Source organism: Branchiostoma belcheri, unplaced genomic scaffold, assembly GCF_001625305.1.
Source record: "Branchiostoma belcheri isolate BF01 breed outbred unplaced genomic scaffold, Haploidv18h27 scaffold23, whole genome shotgun sequence".
Lineage (NCBI taxonomy): Eukaryota > Metazoa > Chordata > Leptocardii > Amphioxiformes > Branchiostomatidae > Branchiostoma > Branchiostoma belcheri.
Window position 1 is genome coordinate 2,282,419 of NW_017803824.1, and position 17,842 is coordinate 2,300,260.

The following is a 17,842-nucleotide window of genomic DNA, read 5'->3' on the forward strand; positions in this document are numbered from 1 at the left end:
CTTTGGCTGCGAATGCCTTTAGAACGGCTTCACTCCACGAAAGAAAGACATTTTTCATATTACAGATTCCATCAGCAAAGAAGACATTCAGTTACTAAATGTGTAAGTATGCCATTTATCACAGAGTGTTTATGATTTGGGTGTAAAAACTAAGAAGAGCTTTGAGGAAGTCTGTCAGGAAGAATTGTCTTTTAGTTAGTAGTTCCACAGAAGAGGCATGCCAGAGGCTATGAAGGTTTGACGCAAGTCCTCATGGCACTTACTTAGCCCGCCGTACACGGTGCGTCTAGCGAGGCCCGATCAGTCCCTGACAGTGAGAGATTGTGTAGCCAAGGCTATCATGGCACTGAGATAAAACCGTGATTTCTGTCTGTGATACTGGTTGAGATCACCGTGCTTATGTGATTCTATCTTCTTCCTCCGGCCTTGGAACAAGCCCATGGTTGTATTGTTCAAAGTAAAGCTACTATTTCCTGTTCAGAGGTTTGGCTCAAACTGCACCCAAACCCACAGCCTTTCAAGTGTTGCCTGCTGTCCCAGAATAGCTTATGCAGAAATACTGTATTGAGTCTCTTATAAGACTGCAAATGTTATGGACAGGTTATAGTCACGAAGCTCTAAACACCATGGCAGTACAAATTATCCAGCATTAACAGAAGAAAAGAAATCTGGCCGCCAAGTGTAAAACGAGAAGTGTGAAAACAACGTCACGTGTGCCCTTGCGCCCAAGCTTATGTTTCTCCACCACTCTATTTGGAGTCTGTGATATTGATTTGATGTTGATTTGAAATGTGAAATTGCTTTCTTTCTGGACTCACATTGCAAGGCTAGTGACGTGCCCCATATTGGGCTATTGCACAGCATACCTAAGAATGAGAAGGAATGAATCGATTGTCTGATAGAAAGATACTTCCTCAAAATGGCTATTAAAACCCTTGAAAGAAATGTTGCTGGTGACATCCTTTAGTGAGCAAGCCCTTAAAATGGACAGGTAAATTTTAGTACAGGGAGTAGTGTTATAGCATGCAAAATTAAGGGCCACTGTTTTGGATTTAAAACAAATCTTGTGTAACCACCTGACTGTGCACCTGTATGATGTATACATTAAGCATTTCTGAATTACCCAGTTCTCAGACGTCACAGACAGACATTAGCAACCTACAGACATAAGCTGGTTGCTTATGTCATTATTGATCTGTTACCGGGGTGTCAGACAGAGAGTACATTCCAGGCAGCTAAATCTAGTACACGGTAGATTGAAGGCAGTGTAGGGCAATATCTATCTCTACAAGGGCTTGGTAAATACATGATTTATATGATTCATAAGCAAGATAAAGAGATATACATAAACTAATAATGATCTCTATACTGGACAGTTTACCTGCTGTAGGAAAATGGTATTTGTTCTCAAGGTGATATCTTGATAATTATGTTTCTCCTTTGGGATTCTTTCATGTTATCTTCTTTCTTTTTAATCAGAATTTGATACGGGATTGGGAATACAGTAGGGCATCCAAAAACCAAAGGTTTGACGTCAATGAAAAAAGACATCGAGGCTGGTAGGTTGAACTTAGGAACACAGGCCCCTTTGTAAACAGCATGTTTACACGTGAGCCAAGGGAGGGTTTAGTCATAAGGGCTTGGCCTGGACACTCCTTTTCACTAAACAATGTCACTGCCGTTTCCTTTGTTCTTGAAATGTTGCTTTTACTTCTCCAAATTGCCTTACCTAGCGTGTGTCGTGTTCGATCGAGTGTGAAATAATTACAGTAGGTTGAAGGGTTCTTTCCAGTAGAACAGCCTGCTGGTGGGCCAAAGGCCTTGCTGGTGTGGTCATGTGATCAGCTCATGAATGTGTCAATCAGCCCGGTTGCCTGGTAACGGCTCATGTGACCAAATGAGAATGTGCTACTTGATCCCTGCAGCAGCCCTGCTCTGTTGCATATTGTTTTATGCTATATGAAAGTTAGCTGTGCCTTGGGAGCAGAAAGGGACAAGATTATCTATAACAGCTTATAGATTGGCACCGTGGAGAAAAGGCTTTAATGATTTGCTGTATCAAGTGATGGAGTGATGGTATGGTTCCTCCTACATCTGTTCTTCTTGTCGTGGCTTTTATTTTCAAACTTGAAGCTGTAAATTCTAGCAGGGGACTTAGGTGTGTTCATGGCTATCATGGTACAGTCGGCTCATATCTAACTGGAGATACAGTATATTGATTTGAATCATAAGACCTGAAATAGCCTTTTCTTTTAAATGTGAAATAACTGTCTGAACATTGCCGTACTCTTTGCCAATGATTTCCTTGGGTTCAGCAAGGACATTATTAATGTCCTTGGGTTCAGGTAATTTCCTTTATACATGTGTTTGTTTTATGAGACAACAATGAGATTTTATGTTACAACAATTAAATTTTCAACAACATTTAGTAAAGGAGTTTTTGTCCTAATGGTTAGGATGGTTGGCAAAGACCAAAGAGTAATCCTTCTTGGAAAAACAAAGGTCATGCATATGTATTCGTGGAAGTCACAGTGCGGTGGTCATACTGAACCGTCATCAGTGGCATTCATGTAAATGTCACAAGGATCATTGGAAGCTTAGATTCCTTGCCTCACATATTCATACCTCTTCACTGTAGGTAGAGATAAACGAGCTCTCTCCAACCTCATTTCACATGATGATTTCTCTTCCTGTCTGGCCCATATTTTAGAGTGACCGGTGAGGAGGGAGCTTTTAGCTTCTCCATTTGAACAGGATGTGTGTCTCTGCTTGACTAACCGAGTACATTTATGTATTCTGAATACAGTACATCAAGAGCAGAGAAATTCTAATTGTCAAATCTCTTATATGTGTGAGCCTTACTGACTATGTAGGACAGAAAAGAAGGCTTAATGAGCTAAGTATGTTGATTTCACCAATTGCATTATTCCACATGACATAAGATTTTTGATTTGGATACCATTGCATATTTGTAAGTATTCTGTATAAACATGCCCGTGTGTGTTATTTCCATTGATTTAAAACCAATCTCTTCACCAGACACAAAGATTGTTCAGGACCCAATAGAAATCAGGAGAAATCATCTTGAGATGCTAGGGAATGAAGTAAACTACTGGCATATAAGGATACCGCAGGCACTTGCCTGCTGGCACTAAATTTTGATTTTCAAATGATATCCATGCTGTTATGCTGCTGTTGTGGGGTTTTTTTTTGGTCATTTCATAATCATATAAGGGATAAGGGAAATGCCTTCTATACTACATTACCATTAGTTTCTAAATAAGGTGAAACCTGGCCTTTGAGTTGATATACTGCATGACTAAGTAAATATTTTGCGAAAACGTGATTCATATTGAACTTAAGCAGTGTCTGGACACAGACTAATAACTCCTGTAATGGAGTAGAGCAGTTATGATAGATGATGTTGGCAGGATGACTCCCAATCGATCAGTCGTGACACAGTTCCTCTAATGGATTGCTCTATGGACAGTTTATTTACAATTACTGACAGGATAGCCGTGTTTGCATAAACTGTAATGCAGCAATGAGATTTCGAAATGGTTAGGGCGGCACTTGCCTCTGTGTTTTATGGAGAACCGATAATATTACTTTCAGAAAATAAGCATTGATTATCTTGAGGATAAGGTCTGAAATACCAATATCCCCACTTGTATCATCCTCCAATCTATCAGTTTGTCTTTATCTGTATAAAACCTTCTTCAATACCTTTAGTTGCATCAGTTAAATGGAAGACCAGGTTGATCATTAATTGTTCTTCAGTCTTATCAAGCTGATGTACTGTTACAGTAGTATTATCTGCCACAAAGATACCTCCACATCAAATCAAATCCCTGCATCCCATAAAACTATGTAGGTCATGTCATTGTCTTGTTTGCATCAATGACCTAGCCTTTATACATGCATGTGTCTGTCCTCAAGTCATATCTTGAATATGTGGAAATGGTTCTTAATAGAGTGTACACTAGGAGACGTGCAGGCTGAAGATAGCTTTGAGTGTAGAAACCCAGTAGAGGAAAGCACTTGCTAAAGCAGGTTTGGATAAGGCTGTCTGTGAGCTATTCTCGGTCAATATGTACGTATGTAAAAGGTTACAGCGTCAAGAACTGTTTGGATAGTGAAAATAAAACAGCTTTTTTCCAAGAAAGTAACATTTGACATGGATTGTGTCAAATACTCGTCCCCTTTTTGCAACCGCAGGCTTCACATAGGATTTATTTTGAGTGAACGCCTGAGGCAACTGTTGACATTGATTTATTTCCAAATTCCCTTTAGCAAGGAAAGCATTACGTCTAAGGATAGAACCTTACTTCATGTCAATCGCAGAGGGTACACTGACTCTTCTTAGAAGCCAGACAACAGTCAGTGGTGAAGATTACACTTGAGCTGCTTCAAAAGACTGTTTTTCCTTTTTGAATCTGTGTATAATGTTTACTGCTAGAACAGGATTGAACCTTTAAACCTGTTGTCATACCATGATAACAATGGCATGTACTTTATATCCCTCCTGATGTTGAATCCAGATGTTCCTGGACAAAGAATTGAAACAGTAAATCTTTTGCTTTTGTATAGTTACAAGAAATGCTCAGGATATTATTGACTTTTATTCCCAAAGGAACAGTTTTTCAAAGATGGCATTGTGACATGTAGACAGAAATCTTTGTCTCTTTTCAGTTGAAAAGACGTCATAATCTCTATACAAATCAATATTGGAATATGCTTATTTATTTACTGTAAATTACAGTAGGATTGCAGAATTGTCCTTCAGTTGCTTGAGGTACCGGAAGCCACATGTCTTTTCAAAACAGTTGCCATAGCCCAGAGGTTGGAGGAAATATTTTGTTTACACCAAGACGTGATACCGCTGAAGTTATTCTCATCGGTCAAGTACAGAATGTCAAGGCCTGACCATGACACCACCAGCTGAACTTGGTGACGTCAATCTTGGTTGATAACGTCAATCAAACATTTTAAAATTCCCAACAGACAAGTGTTATGAGAAACAAAAGAGCAAGTTATGATTGCGTTGTTTTATAGCCTGGTTACCAAACCTTTTTAATTTTAAGCTCCCAATCCTACATCCTCTCTCTGTATCTGCATTTACGAGTAAACTGATGGTACCGATGTTTTTATTATGTTAAAGTAATAGCTCCTTATCATTAAAAGATAATCAGCTCTGCAATTGGACCATGCAACATCAAGCAAGGTACACTATCGTGTCTAAAATCTTACTGAACATCCTTGTCATTGGTGGTTTACAAAAAAGACGTCAAACCCTTCAAGCATAGTTTTAGAAATAGCTATTATAGTTTTAGACAATTACCTTTTATTATATAGATTCTGTACTCTGTTTCAATGTCCTTTTATCTTTGTTATTTGCAATTAGCCCTCGGGCAGGAATTTGCAATAAACTTTACATTATTACCGAGAAGGTTCAATCACCGATAATTCTTGAACCAGACAGAAATCTAAGGGTGTTGAAGTTATTGTTATTCATAAGAGAGCTTCCTGTGGCTTCTGGGTGGTTTTCCTGGAAAATCCCTTCAGAGTTCGCTTTGTCATGCTGAAGGCTGGATAGCTCCGTAAGGCCACAGCAAGTAAATTTTATGGATGACATCCTCTGCAGACTGCAAATCTAATGCAATAGGGCGAGAAAAAAAACAAGGTGGACCCAAAAAACAAGATTTCTACACTTTCAAATTTTGACATCAGTCTTGTTTATATCTATTGACAGGGCCTAGGAAAAAAATGTTGTGTTTCCTGTTTCAGTCCTGAAAAAATTAGGGTCGGTAGCAGGTAAGGATTTTCTTTTTTTTTCTTTTTTTTTAGACTTAAGTGATCTCCAGTGATCGGAACTTATACAGTACAGTTTAACAAAGTAAAACTTGCATGAGGACACTTATATTTTCAATGTCAATGTTGAAAAACTGATTGTACATCGTTTCATCACTCAGGTGTTAGATTATGGAGCTATAGGACAGGTTGATCAGCCCGAAAAATTATTTAAGTCCCTTGCAGGGGTCCACACAAAAAGGCTACAGTGGGCAGTTTTTTCTAGGGTCGGTCGGGAAACAGGAAACACAACATTTTTTCCATAGGCCTAATGTCAACTTCCTGGCATGAAACCAAGCCTGTAAGATCTATATGACACTGTTTTATGGTAAAGATGGAATCACGACTACCAAATACCAATGTGAAGGACTCTTACAACCTTTTGAAGATTTGTCAAACATTTCAGGAAAATAAAAAACAGTCGGGCCTAAAGGAATAAGAAGGCAAGAATAGTCCCATTGTAGAAATAGCCAATGAGCTGGTAAGGGAGAAGCTATTGTATACTGTATATGAATTATAAAAGAGGCATCATCCTTCACTGTCCTAGGCAAACATGTGAAGGCTCTAACGTGGACAGGGGCTCTGTAAATGTATACAATAGATGATTTAAAAGGCAGCTAGGTATAGATGTTACCAAAGTTGTACACCCCTTTTGATCATAAAGAGAATCCAAACCCAAGGCTGGCAATCATTTAAAATAATTGCATTGTAGTCTACTGACCCAACCACCTTAAGTGGTTGGGTCAGTTTCTTTTTTTTTTTAAGAAGCCATGTCAGGAATGTAGGACCATTGCCAACGTACCTTTAAGTTTGTGAATCATCAGTCTGAGTACTGGCGCTTGAATTGTTCAGTGGTTAGCCTCTCACCTGTCGGACATGAAGGTCAAGAGCTAACAAATCCCAGCCTGTAGCTGCTCATTCAACTTAGATGCCCCTGGAAATTGTCATTGTAAGGAAAGCATTACGTCTAAGGATAGAACCTTACTTCATGTCAATCGCAGAAGGAGACTGACTCTTCTTAGAAGCCAGGCAACAGTCAGTGGTGAAGATTATACTTGACCTGCTTCAAAAGACTGTTTTTCCTTTTTGAAATTGTGTACTATTATTGTATATTACAATTACAATAAATGAGCTATAGGCTACTAACTGTAAAGAAAAGAAGAGTGTCGATCTGTCTTGGATCTTTCTCTTCAAAAGAACAAGCTAGTGTATAAACTGAGATACATTGTAAGTTTCTGCACATTGAATGAATGAATGAATGAATGAATGAATGAATGAATGAATGAATGAATGAATGAATGAATGAATGAATGAATGAATGAATGAATGAATGAATGAATGAATGAATGAATGAATGAATGAATGAATGAATGAATGAATGAATGAATGAATGAATGAACTTTATTGCTCGACAATGGTACATGGTACAATGTGTGGCAGTAATACAACAAATACATACGTAAGTTACAAAACTAAATCTTACAATTGATGACAAGACTGGACATAATTTGATAATTGCTACAATTACGAATTAACTGGAAATGACTGCTTCAGATTCATTTTCATTGCCAAGTTCTTCAACGTCATGCGTCTATCTTTCTGCTCACGTAGGACGTAGCCAAGATCATATCACGAAAGCTGGGTTCTCTTGTGGGATGATGTCAGCAGCGATTGGTTCAATTATTCATCCAGCAGGATATGGGTTATTCCATTGGCTTTTAAGAAATGGGGTCCATACAATTAAAAGTGTCCCTCCATCTGGTATGTAAAGTGGTTAGGCATTCCAATCGTGGGCGTGTCTGTAGACAGTTTTTGATATTAGTACATGATCTAAATCTTATTTGCTTTGATTTATAAGCACTTCCAGTAAAGGTATGCCACAAATTATACAGTGCTTCATATGATTCTTAGCTATTGAGGAGAGAAAAACCCCTGGACACGTCCTTGCATATGATTACTTGTTGCAAATGTGCAAACCTGTGATAAGGTGATCTTAGTTATCAGATATTATGGCATGTATTGAACAGGCATAACTAGTTCTATAGAGCTGCAAAAATGTTTTGCCCTCATTAGAAAGTTTGGAAACCCCCTGAGAATACTTAATTTCACTGTAAAAGATTTCATACTTTCATGTTTGTTATAGTATCATATATGTCATCTTAGTTAATGTAATCCCAGAACACCTAAAGATCGATTGATAATCTGCTATCATCTGCTATATCAATGCTGATAATTCGATTACTTTTTAAAATTGGGTAGTTTTTAAAATTTCATGATTGTGTTTCAGATTTGTCATAGCTGAGAATGGATGGAGACCAGCCTTTAGACCTGTCCAAGGGTTCGCCCAGTAAGTCAGGCACTCAGCAGACATCTGCAGCGGCCAGCCAAGCGAGGCCCCCACGCCCTGCAGCGTATACACAGCCACAGGTAATTATATCTTGGAAGGAATCCCAGAACACCTTGAAGATTAAGATTGATAACGACATCTGCTGATAATTGGATAGAGATCTTTTACTCTGATGATAATGACATCATTTGAACATCCAAGTCACAGAGACATAAGAATGAAAAATGACCAACTTGGAAAAAGAAACGATGTACTGAATGGGATACTAAATGATCAAAGTTTTCACAAGTCTGATTATTTTGTCTGATTATTTTGTCCGTCCATTGATCATTGTTTCTTGTGTGAGGTGACAGACTTGTAGTCATATTCAAAGACAAATCAAACTTTACTACTAGAAAGAAAAATAACTTTCAGACATTTCAAGTGACTTGAAGTCATTTTGCTTGTGCTTGTATCTCCTACACAGGTTCCCCATCCCCGTGATAAGCAGTATGGCTCCCAGCCCGCCGGCCACATGTATGGAATGGAGCGGGTCGCACACAGACTGCCTGCCAACACCAGACCCATCGGCCCACATCAACTTCTGCATCACCACAGCCAGCAGCAAGGTGGGACTCCCGTGGGGTTTGCTGTCCCAGACAGAAGAACCATGGGGATGCCGGGAGTGGATACGAAGGCAGGAGGACCCGCCAATACACACCCTCCGTTGTACAGCAGCAGTGCCATGGGCCGGGCTGGCCAGGCTGTGGAGATACTGGACAGCCGGCAGCCCTACCACGCCCCCATGCCCATGCGACCCGCCCGCTCTCCTGCGGCCCCACACACGGGAACAGACAGAGCACACAGTAGCCAGGCCCAGGTCAGAATGCCTGTGGACAGTAGGTTGATGATGGGTGCTGCTGAATCCTCTGTTCGAGGAATGAACCCTGCCAGCCACAGTAGTGCCACCCTGATGCCCATCGCCGCTCCTGTCACAGATCCCACAGGAGCCAGAATACCAAGGAAAGGGAACATGCCGTCATCACAAAGCCCGAACAGAATGGTGGCCTACAGTGCGGACTTACAGCGGGTCCAGTTGTCTGTTTCTGCTCAGCCCGTTCCTGCGAACCCTCCGGAGTTTGTCACCTTGAGACAGTGCCTGGTGGAAAACAGGCGGTTAGAAGGTTCGGAGTTGGTGAACTCGCAGAGAACTTCAAAGGTGGCGTCTGAGATGACTCCCCACAGCCCGAGGGTTGCAGTGTCTGATCAGGGTGACAGACACCAGAGTACGTCAGCCACAACTACGGTGTACTCAACACAGCCCACACAGCATTATCCTCCTGATGTCATCAACAGGTTAAATAGAGGAATGACACATCCTGCCCTTGTAGCAGTGCAGAGACAACCCAATTTTCATCCCTCTATGGCCATGCAGCATGGGCCTAGGTTGTCCTCACCACCTCCCCTCATCCATGCACCTAGAAGTGGCACTTCCGGTGGGCAGAAGGATGACGGGGCTAAGTCCTCCTTATCCAGTGACTCTGATCCGAAAAGGAAAGCGAGGGAAATCCCTCCACAAGCCACAGCAGAATACCTGCGGGCTGCTCAGTTGGTGCCTGGTGACTACCCACCGCCACCACCGTATGTCCAACACAGACAGGCCCATCACTACCAGGGCTTACAGAACTCCAGCGAGGCTGTGTACAAAGACAGGGCACTGCCGCAGTACACAACAGCACGCCAGCAGCAAGACTATAAGGGGTATGGCATACAGGGTGTAGCGATGCCACCACGGGTGAGCACTTCAGAGGCAGCGTCCATCCCTGTCCAGCAGTACTTCATGCCCGCTGCCCACCTATCCCCCAGAGGTGCGATGGCACACAGACAGGCAAACGGTGACATAGACATGAGACGGGTGCAGCAGGGGGATCTCAGACCCTCCACTGTCGCACACCCGCCGCCTCTCATCAGCGTGGCTGGCAGTGTCACAAATCCCAGCTTCACCCAGAGAGGAGGGACTCTTACTGTGTCGGCGCAGAGCAACAGGGGAATCCCGGCGACGTCTGTGCAGGCAAATGCCTCGGGTTACATGCCACAGCAGAGGGACAACGGGGTGACGCTAGTGGCACAGATCGTAGAGAAGCAGCTACTGGCTGATGATGGGCGCCAGGCGGGATGTGCGGTACCACCTGCCTGGAGATTCAAGCACAGGCGAGACCCTGTCTACCAGCAGGTGAACGGAATCCCGTCGGCCTCAAAGGCTCCTGAAACTTCCAAGACAACCATTCCAGATGTAATAGTAATAGAAGATGACTCCCCACCAAGCTCTGTGAAGACTGACAGTGAACCTCAGCCCACCAGCACTGCCAACGACAGAGAACAAACCGTCAGCGAAGGGTTTGTAGGGAAGAGAAAGGCAGATCCTTCTGTAAATCCAGTCCCCAAAGTAATGAAGGGGACTTTGGGTGAAAAAGTTGTACCTGCCATGCAAGTACAACAACCCCCTCCTGCGCATAACGTTCCCCAAACTGCCAGTGCTGGCTCATTTTTGTTTGAAAGTGCAGTCGCCCTCACGCTACAAGCGGATACACAAAAGACCCTCGAGAAGCAAATAGCACAGCAGATGGGGAAGGACAAGCATAGCTCATCAGTGTCACAGATGAACAGTTCAGACCAAACACGGAACATCTTTAGTGTGTTTACATCATCTCCTTCTGTCACAACCCAGTCTTCTACTCAGAGCAAAGCAGATTACAGTGAGTCCGAGCAGCCTCTTGCTCTCACAGTAAAGCCATCTTCTACTACTACTACATCAAACTACAAGAAGAAAAGGTGGAACATTAATGCCTTGAAACAGAAGTCAGAAAGTGGGGCAGAAAATTCCAGTCAAGGAGGACATACAAGTGAACTCACGAAGGGTGCAAATGTGGTCAAAACGGCAGGAGTTGACGGTGGCTCACTGTCTACAGTTCAGTCAACAAGCAAGCTAGATCTGCCGAGTTCCCAGTCATCACAAAGGCAATTAACCAAGAGTCCTGAGGTACCTCTGAAGCCAATCAAGCCCAAACAGCAGTGGGCACATTCCAGGAAGCTGAAAGAGGTGGAGGCCCTGCAGAAGGATGCCGAGTGGCAGGCAGGGCCCAGCGAGAGGAGCAGCGTTCGTCAGTCCAAGTCATTAGCCACGGCTATCATCAAAAGTGTGATTGAGGACGAGGAGATCACTTCTGGAAAGTACAAGTCTTCTGATCCCAAGACGCCAAAGCTTCCCAAGAAGCCAAAACCAAAACTAGAATCAGTAGAAAAGAAGCCTCCAAAGCCAAAGGAGCCGCAGCCATCAACTTCTAAAGTAAAAGAGGATGAATTTAGTGATTTTGACGATGATTTGGATGATGATGACGATTTAGATGATGACTTAGAGGACTTGAGGAGGGGGAAGATTTCAGAAATCGTACCTGATGTGGATGACATTGAAGGGATGCTGTTCATGTCATTTTGTTCCAAAGATGCTCTTCATGCCCACGTGGCAGTGGAGGAGAAGACAAGGCAAGAGATGGGAGACAAGGGCCGAGAGTTCCTCATGGACATTACTAAGTTCAAAACTCTGAATCTACCTCCAAAGACCAAGCGGAAGTTGAAAGAGATTGGCCAGGCAGAGTTGTTCAGACACAAGGGGAAACATGGCATGAGGGGAATTCACAACAGGATTAGGAAGTATGAAAGGATGCTTAAACTGGAGCTGAAGGCCCTGAAGACTGGCAAACCGCAGCAAGATATAGCAGCAATAGAAACACTGGAACAAGGTGAACTTATCCCTCTTGAGGAAAAATCTCCCGGAGTAAGTACCGGTAAAGTCAAGACTCCAGGGAGTGGCAAGAAGATTAAGAAATCAACAACTCCTGGGAATAAGACTGGCACTCCCGGTAAGATCAAAAAGAAGAAGGCCCAGGGAGATGGAAAGGAAAAAACACCAGGCACAAAATCAGGCAAGAAGGCAAAGAAACTAATCAATGTTTCAGATAAAGAGTTGGATGACGGTACTAGTGTGGTGCCCGCAATTGTTATAAAGCAGGAAGTAATGGATAGTCCTACTGATGAGGCAATGACAATGCCAATGACAGAAGTGCTACCACAGAGCAGCAGTGGGCCAGTTACAGAATCACCCAAGTCAACAGAGAAAACTCCTGAAAAGTTTCTCTCCAAAAAAGGCAAGACGACAGATCCAACCAAAATTAAGGGTTACAAGAAAAAGAAGAAGCAGAAAGCCCTTTCAGGGGAGGACATTGAGCTCTTGGAAAACACTCCCTTTGAGAAGCTGCACTGGAAGACTCAAGAACGGCTCCTGTGCTGCATGACTGAAGAGCAGATAAAGGAAAGGGGGTTGCAAGCACAGGTGCTAAGAATGAAAGAAAGGAAGACCGAAGGGTTCATTCCAAAGAAGCTTAGAACAAAGAAACGGATGAAAGAACTGGAGCAAAGCCGAAATCTTGAAGCCAGTACTAGTGGCTTACCCATGTCAGTAGAAGATGGGGAGGAAGAACAGGAAATTCTTGATGATGACAGCACCGACATTTACAACTTTTATGGTGACGGTGATGATGATGATGACCTTGAAAAGCCTGAGGAAATAGAACAGATGGCAGACGAGCTGCCCTCCCCCTCTGCGGTTGAGAATGTCACCAAGATGGGACCAGAACTGATTGGTCCCGCAAGAGAAGAGGCGGGGTGTAAGAAGTCAGCATTCGTCAGTGATGAGTTGGAAAAGTACCTTGCAACAGAGGGAGAGACGTTCAGCAGCAAGTGCAGCAAAGTGACCTTCACTCACCCCCTGATGCACAACAAGGCAGAAAATGTCGCGTTCCAGACTCCCTCCAAGCAAGGGTCAGGTTTTGTCAAGAGTTTGGACAGTGTGGTACAGAAAGCAAATTTCATCAAAGGGACGGGGCAGAAGGCTAAGTCCCCGCTCCAGCATGGCACCCAGATCAGGATCGTCAACAGCAAGATGGTTAACAGGAAGCCGGCTCTCCTGTCCAAATCACTGAAGCCCGTGCCAAAGAAAACAAGCAACACGGGAGCAAAGTCAGCCCTGTCCAAGTTGAAAGCGTCTCTGATGAAGTCTCACCCAACAGCCCGAAGGGCCAGCACTACCACAGCCACCAGCGGTGACGTGACAGTGGTTAGTCCTACCCAGGCTGCCAGCGCGGCTTCAGCATTAGACGAGTCATTCGAGATGGGTCAATCTCCCACCGACTATAGCCAGAATGGGGCGTCAATACCAAGGAAACCTAAAGTACTGAAAACTGTGAAAGAGCCTGTGTACCAGTTGTCTTCCCCTCGGAGAGAAGAAGAGTTCCAGGAGAAACCACCCTGCAATAACAACTTCTGTAGACTTGGTTGTGTGTGTGACAGCATTAAAGACACAGGGGATGTTAGCTCCGAGAAGGAGCACTGTGGAAAGGTTGACTGTATGTTCGGCTGTGTCTGTACTGATGAGGAGAAAGCTGAGAGCAGAAGGAGACCGCGTAGGCCGTCTGAATCTTCCATGATGTACTTTGACTCACCCGAGCAGGAAGACAGCCCTACGGCTACAAAACTGTTAGCAGCAGACGTCCTTGGCAGTCAGGAAGGAACAAAGGGGAAAAGTCTGAAAGGCAAAAGGACTCCCGGTAAAAAGAAAAATGGAGGACAACAGAAATCAAAGGAATCTGCAAGTGAACAATCTGACAGTGCCGGCACTTCAACCAGCACAGATGGGAAGGAGAAGAAAAGGAAAGCCAGTGCCAAAGGCCAGAACATGCAACCAAAGAAGAAAAGGATGGTAAAAAGGAAGGCAAAGTCAGAGTCTCTGGAAGGGGCCTCACCGTCACAGTCTAAATCCTCCTCTAAAGTCATGAGGAAGGAGTCTGAGGACGGCATTAAAGAGCAGGACATGTCAGAGGAGGGTTTTTTAGAGGACAGATTCATGGATGAGGATGAAGAGGATGCCTTGTTCATAGATGACATGGGGCTGGATGAGATGGATGATGATGAAAGGGAGGATGAGGATGGAGACGACGGCATGACGTGCGCTCGGACGAGACTCTATCGCAGCAAAGTCTGCCAGAGGAAGTGCATGTGTAAGCAGCACGGGAGCTCCCCGGAGGACGAGCGATGCGAGGCCGAGAAGGAGTGGAGCAAAATCCGGGCGGAGATCGAGAGACGGAAGGCCAAGGAGCAGAAACCCGGGACAGCCGGCTCCGTCACGGTCATGCCCAACAGGAAGGTGCAGCCGTACCGAGAGTTCGTGTATGTGGGACCTCGCCCGCCCCCACCCGACTTGAGCCCGACGGCACGCTTGCCGCGAATCGCGCCCGCTCCCCCTCCCGCTCCGCCACCCCCTGCGGTCCCACCCACGTCAGCAACACCAGCTGCTGCTGCGGCAGGGGCTAAGTCTACCTCCGGGGGAAAGCTGATCGAGATCATCTCTGACTGCAACTGGGAGAGTGCCAAGGCGAACATCCTGCAGACCATAGCGCAGCACAGTCAGAGGAACGATGGGCCAAGGGTCATGAGAGTGGGCAATTTTCTCATCGAGATCATGCAGCCCAACCCCCAGGGAAAAATCCCCATCCCGGCCGTGTCAGGTGCCGGCCCGCCTGCCGGAATGAGATTTCCCGTACCTACAGCTGTAGCCGTGAGTCCACACTCACAGGGACCGGCACGGATCCTCCCTTCATCCTCGATACCCACAGCCATCGCCCAGTCAGGACTCCCCACTGGTATTCAAGTTTCAGCAGTGCCCTCTGTCTCCGGTACTGGAACTGCAGCAGCTGATGCTCTGCCCCAGGCCTCCACGACTGCGATAGTAGGCAAGGTTGCGCTGGTGCAGGGTGCCACCGCAGACTCCACTCCCGATTCCCTTCCCACTTCTGAAACTTCCAGTAAGAGTCCCATCCTTCAGCCTATCCCCAGAGGTTTGACATCTCCTGTACTACAAAACTGCACTGTCCAACCAACTCAGGATGGGAAGGAAATACTGTCACCATCGGGAGAGAAGTCAACAGAAGAGACCATGAACCTACAGGAACCACCATCACTCAAGAGGCAGCCGTCCGTCAGTTCCTCGTCCTCTTGCAAACCATCATCAGAGGCAGAAGAGCACCCTCTAGCAGCTCTGAGAAGCCTTGCAGACTCTCCCTTCGGCACAGCCTCCACCACTGTTACTGTGACATCCTCACCCATGGGCAGCGCTGCCACTTCCCAAACCTGTCACTCCTCCTTCTCTACAACTTCACCAAAGTGTTCCATCATCGAAAATCCCAGGTATCGGTCGAGAAACGATTCAGGGGATGCCACTGCCAATGATGCTTCAGATCCATCCAGTGAGCAGGCCAAGGCAGCCAACTGCAGTAGTCATGACAACATGACCGAAGTGTCCCCTTGTAAAGATCCATCAAGCTTGCCTGAACTGGTCCCCAGACCTCAGACACCCCCTGCTCCTCCCGAGAAGAGATACTCCCCTTCTATGCCAGTGCTAGAACCAATAACTCCCCCTAGACCAATGCGTGACGGAGGTAAAAGCAAACTGAGCTGCCTCGAGGTAGATGCTGTTGCACCACACAAGCCATTTGTGAGAGAACCCACTACAAGCTCAGACTCGCTGAAAGAAATCCAGGATGGAGTACAACGTGTGAACATCATACCAAGCCTACAGAAGGCAGATTCCTTACTAGAACACCCTGCATCACAGGCTAGTGAAGATACTCAGGAGCAGTGTACAGAAATAACCAGCACGTCTAACCAGGGTGAAGGGTTCGTTGAGGAAGATTTAGAAAACAATAATGACCTTGACTGGGACACCAATCAAGCAATGTCTCTTGACAATGACGAAGCTGAGCAGTCCCAAATCTCCGAAGATGCAGCAAAGGATCCTAAAGTAAGCATTGTAACACCAACAGAAGAAGTTACACAGCCAAATTTGAAGAACTTGCCTGATCAGAAACTTGTAGAAAGCAGTGAGCAACAGGATGAAACAGGCAGTCTGGGTTTTGATAGCCACTTGCCTTCACACCACGAGGGACCTGATGACACTGCAGGTTTGAGTCATCCTTCCACAAGTGGAGAAGTAACCAGTCTGGAGGACCTGGAGATTGACATAGAGTCCCTGGAGGACACAGAGGGTAGCCAGGCAGACTTCCTGATCTCCATTGGAAACAACGACTACAGCATGCCCATAAACCCCAAGTGCACCCTCCACAACCTGTCTGTGAAGAAGAAAAGGAAGTCTCCTCTCAAGGAGAAGGAAGTAAAAGGTGAGGATAATGGCTTTTTACTTGTTGTTTTGTGTTGTGTTCTTTCTACATACATGTATTACCAATGGTGTGGGCTACAACATTGAAGTCCAAATGGATGGTGCAGAGTAGAAGATGATAAAGGGTGTCCAGGAAAAAACTTCTCAGACATTTTTGGCCATTATTTATTGGCAACTTATACTCCTCATGTTTCCATCGATATAGTTATGGTGATTTGCATGTTTGGGGCATCAAAGGTCTTTCGTGTTCCTGATAGTCGGGACTTTTTAGATTTACTTGTGACTTTTTTGTTGTTTTTCACCTTCAGCATGCTGACCAAATTTTTGGTTTCCTTTATCCTACTTCAGACTTAATTGAAAAAATTTGAACCGCACAACTCTACAAATTAAAATTCTAGGAAAAGTGGAAATAAAGAGCATGTTTGAGCACAAAATGGTCATAAATCGGTGACAAAGGTTACCCCCGGCATGCCCAGGGTTAAAAAAGCAAGTTAAATGGTGTCAAAGCATGATACTGAGGGCTGATGAAACACATGCTCCAACTATAAGGTCAGCACTGATCTACACAACTTCATTGTACTTTGTTTTTTTCTTAGTACAAAAGAGGGTCTATACCAAGTCTTCTTCTGATGTATGCATCCCAGCTTTTCATGAGCAAACGTCTGTCTTAAGGAGGATGTAATTAGCATACAGTTTTCACAAACAGCAGCTGATGTTTCAAACTCCATCACTGCTTCGAGTCATCCTCCGCAGCATGCTCGGACTCGGTATGGGCGGCAATCGGGGTGGCGAACCCAGATGTTTGGGAACTACCTTGTCTACTGAGATCTACTGAGGTAAATCTGTTATTGTGAGAGGCTGGACATGAGCTGGACTGCTGAGCCATGCCAGATGATTGACACTCTTGCTTGAATCTTGACTGCCCTGACTACTGTCCTGACATTTTCATTTTGAGATGAATGATGCCTCGCTAGGTTTCACATTTCTCTCACGCCTCTCTCTTACAGAATTTGCTGCTTGAAAATCTCTCTTCGAGTTTTCTCAGTTTTACCAGATGAAATGCCAAAAAGGCAACCTTTGTATGAAAACTAGACAAGGTTGGGGTTGCTTGGTATAGACCCTATTTTGAGTGCCATCTGGTATCTGTTGAAGCATATTGTAAAGGCTGCTGTTGGTTTGATGTCAAAGTAACAGCAGTTGACAACAACCTGGCTAAATTTCTATAGAATGTACTACTGACCCTGATACAGGGTAGGACCCAGGGGGAGGGGCTGTGTGCAAATGTTGGTGTGTTTTCTTTTCCAGGTCAATGCTTGGTGAATTTTTTTTTTTTTTTTTGTTCTTTTTCATCATCTTTTACATGCCATGATCTCCCTGGG

The 17,842-nt window shown here is 44.6% G+C and overlaps 1 protein-coding gene across 1 annotated transcript in view; it reads left to right on the forward strand.

Moving 5' to 3' along the window:
- Nucleotides 1-17,842, forward strand: part of LOC109470563 — a 53,844-nt gene that overhangs the window by 11,548 nt on the left and 24,454 nt on the right. Inside the window, exons 2-3 of the mRNA XM_019769526.1 lie at nucleotides 8,138-8,277; nucleotides 8,664-16,464. Of these exons, the coding sequence (XP_019625085.1) occupies nucleotides 8,155-8,277; nucleotides 8,664-16,464 (7,924 nt within the window). The 5' untranslated portion in view covers nucleotides 8,138-8,154. The remainder of the gene's footprint in view (nucleotides 1-8,137; nucleotides 8,278-8,663; nucleotides 16,465-17,842) is intronic.